The 6,857-nt window shown below is 42.8% G+C and overlaps 1 protein-coding gene across 1 annotated transcript in view; it reads left to right on the top strand.

The window, feature by feature from the left end:
* The first annotated feature begins 880 nt into the window (after positions 1 to 880).
* Positions 881 to 6,857, top strand: part of ephx4 (epoxide hydrolase 4) — a 9,126-nt gene continuing 3,149 nt past the window's right edge. The window contains exons 1-4 of the mRNA XM_053430653.1: positions 881 to 1,123; positions 2,673 to 2,758; positions 4,228 to 4,385; positions 6,481 to 6,609. Coding sequence (XP_053286628.1) covers positions 881 to 1,123; positions 2,673 to 2,758; positions 4,228 to 4,385; positions 6,481 to 6,609 — 616 coding nt within the window. The remainder of the gene's footprint in view (positions 1,124 to 2,672; positions 2,759 to 4,227; positions 4,386 to 6,480; positions 6,610 to 6,857) is intronic.

Genomic DNA, 6,857 nt, shown 5'->3' with positions numbered 1-6,857 from the left:
GCAGCTGCACCCTCCCCTTCTAAACATGTGCATGTGCAGACCTGCAGTTGTCCGTAAAACTCAGAAAGTGTTTAGTTTATCCTGTTTGGACTACTGTAAAAAACATGGCGGCCTCCATGGAGAGGACCTGCTCCCGATGTAAATATTTAAATATAAAGGGTACATAAAACCACAATTTGTACAGTATAGAGGAAACACACTAGTGAAAACATAATTAGGATTATTTTATATTCAATTTCTGCCAGTAGATCTCTTTCACCTAAATCTTACACACTGGACCTTTAAAGAGCACAAAGTTACATTTCCACTCATGTGTGTTTATAGGTGAGATCCTTGCTCCAGTTGTGCAACATAATTGACCTGCTGGACGATTGTTAACACATCACCTGATAATGTGTGACCGCATTACATCGGATTTAAAACTATCAGAAGCCTACCTGTAAATTGAGTCTCGTAACCACCCCACTATTGTTTGGTGAGCAGATCAGAAACAACATTGATTATCTGAGTGGACCTGCTGCCTCTTTAACACCGAGTTGTTGCCATAACAGCAGCATGAAGCGGCCGTGCCCTGCAGACATTGTCGGTGTGTTTTCCCTGAGACTAAAGCTCTGCGGCCACCGGCTCATCGCCTTGTACAGGCAGCAACAACAACAACACGGTCTCCTGCCGAACAACCGCTGCTGTCACTGCACGCACGCGTGAAATCTGACGCGATGCTCTCGCCCCATTCAGCCGTTCGCTGGGATCCTCCCTTCACTCAGTCGTGCGTGTGCGCGCTGCGAACCAAACAACGGGCACTGTGAGGACGTCTAAACGCGCAGAGGAACCGGCAGGTCCAAAAGGTGATCCGCAGAGATTCACCTGCGGCGATGTAAAGATGGCGAGAGTGCTCCACAACTTGCTGTTATTCCTGATCGGACTTGCGCAGAGAACCAGAGTTGTGGGGTACTGGTCGCTGATCTACGCGTATTGTGCTCTGTGCACCGTCGTGGCGCTGCTGAAACTTTGCTGGAGCATCATCCTGAGGCCGACGACCACCTTCCGATGGACGATCCGGGAAAGTCCGCCCGCCTGTCTGAATGACACGTCCTTGGGCACCCACTGTTATGTTAGGATAAAGGTAAGGCACGCACGCACACATGCACATGCGCACGCACTTGGACATGAGAGGTGTCTCGTCCCCCCGCGAGGGGAAAAAACCCATTGTGCTGCTCAGATGTAAATCGCTACAACACCTTTTTCTGCGGTATCGCGTCGTGAAAAGCCTCAAAAACAGGCCTGGTCCCTGAGCAAGTCAAGAGGCACCTGTTTATTTATGATCGTTTGTTATATGTTTATGATTATGATGTATTACTGTTGTTGTTATTCCGGTGCAATCAGCGCTCATGTGGTGCTGAAAGAACAGCTCCTCCGTGTACGAGCTGCTGCAGCCTCCAACTCCAACAACCTGTGTGCAGCATTATGTCATTAAATACCGAGGCAGCACTAAAGCCTGCACTGAACCAAATCCCAGATTGTCAACAGCAGAAAAAAACAATCCACTTGTACTTGTAAATAACAGAACTGAAACGGCATACAGTGACACTGCAGTAGTCTACACTGCATAATACAACCTTACTTAGTAGCAGCAAAGTGTCCTTAAAACTTAAAGTACTCTAATATGGATATATTAAATATATCATGTGTAATATAATATGTAATATGTCTTTTAAAGTATTATGTTCAATATCACATGCACTATTCTAAATTACTTCCTCCTACTGTAATTATTACTTCTGCTAATATAGAATCATTAGATTAGATTAGATTATGACTATTGATGCATTAACATGCCAGTAGCATTTGAATGTTGCAGCTTGTCCAAGGCTCGTTTTGATTACCATGATCTCTGTTTGGCTGTTTGATATATAACAGTGTATCATATTTTTATAAAAAAAATTGTTGCACTTTTACAGTCTTGATAGCCACTCAAAGCTCTTTACAGTACCGTTTGACCATTGAGCCATTCACACACACACACACACTCATACCATGCATTTCTCTACCACACATCACTCACACTCACGCAGGCCGTCCTGCTCTACCTCCTGAGCCACAAACCAACTCAGCTTAAAGCTCACACGTAAAACATTTATATGCAAAGTAACTCCTTACTGCAGCTGACGGCAGTGTTTCCCTAAATAATGTGAACTTGAAGTATAAGTAACTAATTAGTATCTATAGCTGTTCTAAAGCAAAGTACTTGTAAATGTTGTGGTTACAGTACATTCCGCTGCCCAGTGTTATTTTAACAATCAGCCTGATGTTTTCATGTGGAATCGTTTATCCAATATGTTTTTATTTTAAAGGCCCAAATATTGTTCAAAGCAGAATGTTTTGAAATATATGTCAGTTTATTTCTGGGCCTCCTTGATAATATTTAACAGATTCATAAGAGAGATCCAATATGTTGGATATTGCAAGGTTATGAGCCAAAAATTCTCCTTCGTGTGTTAACTGAAATCCGATAATGTATTTATGTCTTGTTTTGATTCTGATAATCACATTACTGTCCGCTCATTTGTCATGCAGCTGCACATTTAAAAGGGCTGACCTGTTCTGTTGTGTCCTCTTCACATTAGACTGTCAGCTCTCAATGTTCTCATCTTAATGGCTGTGTCTTCTTTCAGGAGTCCGGCCTTAGGTTTCACTATGTTGCTGCTGGAGAGAGAGGAAAGCCACTCATGCTGTTCTTACACGGCTTCCCTGAGTTCTGGTAGGTCAAAGGGAGATCAGGGTGGTGGCGGCAACATTTACGTTGACAGTTTCAGCTCAAATGCATTCACCAGTAACAAACCGGACATTAAATAGTATTCCACTAAGTTGCTGGGCAATCTCTGTGCTGTCTCTGACTCCTTGGCTGCACAAAACGAATACACAATAGCGAGGACTTAATTTGCAGACCTCATTTGCCATTGGGGGTTAAAGGGTCCAAAGCCTTCAAGATCTTGTCCTCCTGATGTTAAATGGAAAAAATGGTGTCTAGCATTTCCTCCTGGAAAGGGGCCAAAGAGGTTGTCAGGAGCTGTAAGCCTGTCCATATCTCCAACATACTATCTAAGCTGCTGACAGGACAGGGATTCATTAATGATAGATGGAAGCTCTTTCTGCTTCACTTGCTGTATTCTTCGGAATAATAAACTGTGCTGCTGAGAGTGAGCCGGTTGGAGAGAACTCTCTACACTTTATTAAAATGCACTAATTCCCTCTGAGGATCGAGAAGGATGTGTGTGTGTGTGTGTGTGTGTGTCACAAAGGAAGGATGAAGGGTTCTTCGAGGGGCTTTCTGTGCTTTAAAGCTCATCTATATTTTAAGATCTGAGAGTTCATTTCTGGGATCTTGTCCTGACTCATCAGAATCACAGCCAGGCCTCTGCATCTTGCTCCCCTCGCTCGGCAAAAGGAATGAGGAGGAGGAAGAGGAGGAGGAAGAGGTGGAGGAGGAGGAGGAGGAGGAGAATTTTAGGCATGATGAGGAGCCTCTAGAGCAGCATAGATCTTCAATTTTGAATCACTGCAGTCCACAGGGTCGGAGGACTGCTAAGAATTTAAAACAGCCCTTACTGCACTGAGCTGACCTTCTGTCAGCTCTCAGTTCTAGTTTTTAAAAAGTTTGTGAAATTAATGTGTATCTATCTCACATTTATTACATTTAAGAGTCTCGACTGCAACTTAAGGGTACAAGTTTAACTTTGCCCCGAAGTTTTGGTTCCCTAAGTCAATTTTATTTTAAGCTGTAATGGGGAATATCGTTCAGTGTGTGAACATCTATAAAGTATAATGTGTTGTGTAGCTCTAAGGGGGAAAAAGTCTGGTTTGGGTTTTAAGATTGTCAATTGTTTACAAAAAAAACTGTGATACTAAGCACAAATAGGTGTGGATTTACCCAACAGACATGGACAAATTAACAATTCTGTCAAATAGTTTTATGAAGAATGTTAGGAGCCAGTGTTATTTGGATTGCTTCACCTTATAGTAGACTCCAAAAAAATCAGGATACCTTGACTTCTGCTGAATTCTTTATTCAGTTTGAGGCAAATAGTGCGATACTAAATCAGTGGAGAATCCCCTTTAAAGTAAAGGATGGACTGTAAAGTAGCTTATAGAGGAAACACATCGAGGTCTGTATCTTCAGGTGTGAAGGTCATAAAGGATATTAAGAAATCTGCGTTTGTGTTTCCTCAGGTTCTCCTGGCGATACCAGCTACGGGAGTTCAAGAGTGAGTTCCGTGTGGTGGCGATCGACATGCGGGGCTACGGGGAGTCCGACCTTCCCCTTTCCACCGAAAGCTACAGCTTCGAGAACCTGGTTACGGACGTCAAGGATATTGTGGAGTATTTAGGTGAGCCATAACCTAAAATAACTCCCTACTGCTTTGTCAGTGTCTTGAGTCAAAAATAACTTGTTTATCAGTCTTAAGCTGGACAGCCCTCGGGCCTGCGGCGTGGTATGATAGACTTCCTGTGACTCATTCTGACTGAGCATGGGACATTGTGTGGATAGAGAGCCCTGCAGCCTTCTGACTGCATGTTAACACTGGCAGGGAGCTGTGGCCTGTGGCTGTCTGTGCACACCAGCATGCACTGATGATTATCTGGCCTCAATGACAGTTTTTGCTCGTTTACTGGCCAGCACGTCCCACTTTTTTCTGTCACTGCAGCAGGGGATACATGATGTACCTGTCTTAGTATTGAAATGTGTGGGAGGGAAGATCCTCTAATGGCTCCAAGTATAGTAGATCCTGTCCGGGAGCTCTATCTTTGTGCCTGCCTTCAAACCTGTCACTTCATATTCAAATGTGTTAAAGTTCGTGCTCTGTCGCTCATTAGAAGAAACCTCAAATAATATGCAATCAGAAAGTATTTCAAACATTTCTGCTACACTGACATAAACTTTAACCTTGAAATAATGTCACGAAGAAACAGTTGACTTGCTCCCAGCCTGTATAATCCTCTGACTGCTCATGTGACTTGCCCTGTTGGACTTCAATGTTTTTTTCCCCCCAGATCTCCGTTACGTTGTCGATTACAGTGTCGTAAAAACAAATGCTACTAGACAGGAACCCAAGTTATAAGTATAATGGCATTAATTACTTCTTTGTTGAGATACGGCCCCTGTTCCATCCTTCCACCAAGTTTTGAGTTCATTCTGTAACTTTTGCATAATCCTGTTTACAAACAAATAACCAAACCTAACGACATAGGGACACTGGTAAAAATGTAACCTCCTTGGGAGAAGTAATAAACTGGAATTAACCATAAACTTCTATATTAACCTCTGCCAAGGAGTTTGTTTGTAAGCAGGATTATGCAGAAACTACTGGACAAAGTACCAGAAAAGTAGGTGGTTTAGGATGTGATATAGGTCCGGAAAGAATCTATAATAGATCTGGATCAGGTGGCAAATCCAGGAAGAACATTTCTTTACTTTCTTTAACATTGCGAGATACGAAGTTTCTCAACATTTTCCTTTATTTCGGATGAATTTCAAGCGTAAACTTGGGGTCAGTAAAACAACAATATTATCAATATCATCATTGTGAAGTCGAACCGAAGCAATGAGCTGAAAGACACAAATCATGTGCAGAGCGGAAGGGTATTGTATTCTTAATGTCATAACTCTTAATGTGGTGACCACTTGGAGCGACACCTTTCATGTTACACATAATAATTTGTTCCATTGAAAGGTAACGTACACAAGCACAACAGTCCAGCACAGGGACATCTTAATGGTCTGTAAATGTCCTCAAGTGCCCTTTGAAAGCATCCCTCATAAAAAATTTACAAAATCTTCGAGTGTATATTAAAAGGTCCATAGTTGAAGCTTTGTAGCTTCTTGCAAGGTTCAGCTATCACTCTTAATTATTGCCTGATTAGTGCTCTAATATGTGATTAACTACAGAGCCCTTCTTCACATTGACCACATTGCAGACCACATTCACAGCTGGCTAATAGTGCTACACCCATTAGAGGTTTGGCCTTTAACCGTGCTTGGCCAGTTAAATCCCCCTTTTCCCACAGAACGACTGGCAGCAGAAACAGCCATGGCTCTCTGCCATCTTCTAAAAGAGACTCCCAGACTTACCTGTACAATCCATGTTGCTGAAGCTAATGTGGTGTCAATGTTGAGCTTGCTGGGATGAGTCATGCCAGTGGGTGTAAATGGTGCTAGCCTATAAAGGGATTAGGATGAGACTGGAACAGTAATGTGATCAGAATCCCTCAGACGGATGTCCGTGACCTTGATCTGCATTCGGCTGTATGTCAGGTAATACATCCATTTGACGGATATAAATGTCTTCTGAGGGAGGAAGCCAGCAATAATGAAGTGAGGACAATATAAATCATCAACATAGACGTCCAGCCACTGTTATAATCATCAGAGCCCTGTCCTCTGTTACCAAAACTGTCTAATGTGCATTTGTTTTTTTTCCCAAGGGTACAACAGATGCTGCCTAGTGGGCCATGACTGGGGCGGGACCATAGCGTGGCTGTTTGCCATTCACTACCCAGAGATGGTGGCGAAGCTCATCGTCCTGAACTGTCCCCATCCTTCTGTGTTCACAGGTGTGATTTCCTTGTGTTTAAGCAGACTAATCCTCAGACATCTCTCTCTTTATTGTGAAAGACCACCATTTTATTTCACATTAAATAGAGAAGTCTCTGTTTTGTTTCCTGGATTACTGCAGCAACTATTATCTCATTAATTTGCAGGAATAATTTCTTCCATCCCATGTTTGCATCCATCTGGCAAATCCTCCTCTGCCTAAAGGGGGGAGATGATGAAAGCTAATTACTGGAGGTGAATGTGAAGT

Source organism: Pleuronectes platessa, chromosome 9 (genome assembly GCF_947347685.1).
Source record: "Pleuronectes platessa chromosome 9, fPlePla1.1, whole genome shotgun sequence".
Classification (NCBI taxonomy): domain Eukaryota; kingdom Metazoa; phylum Chordata; class Actinopteri; order Pleuronectiformes; family Pleuronectidae; genus Pleuronectes; species Pleuronectes platessa.
This window is presented reverse-complemented; position numbering and strand designations above follow the sequence as displayed.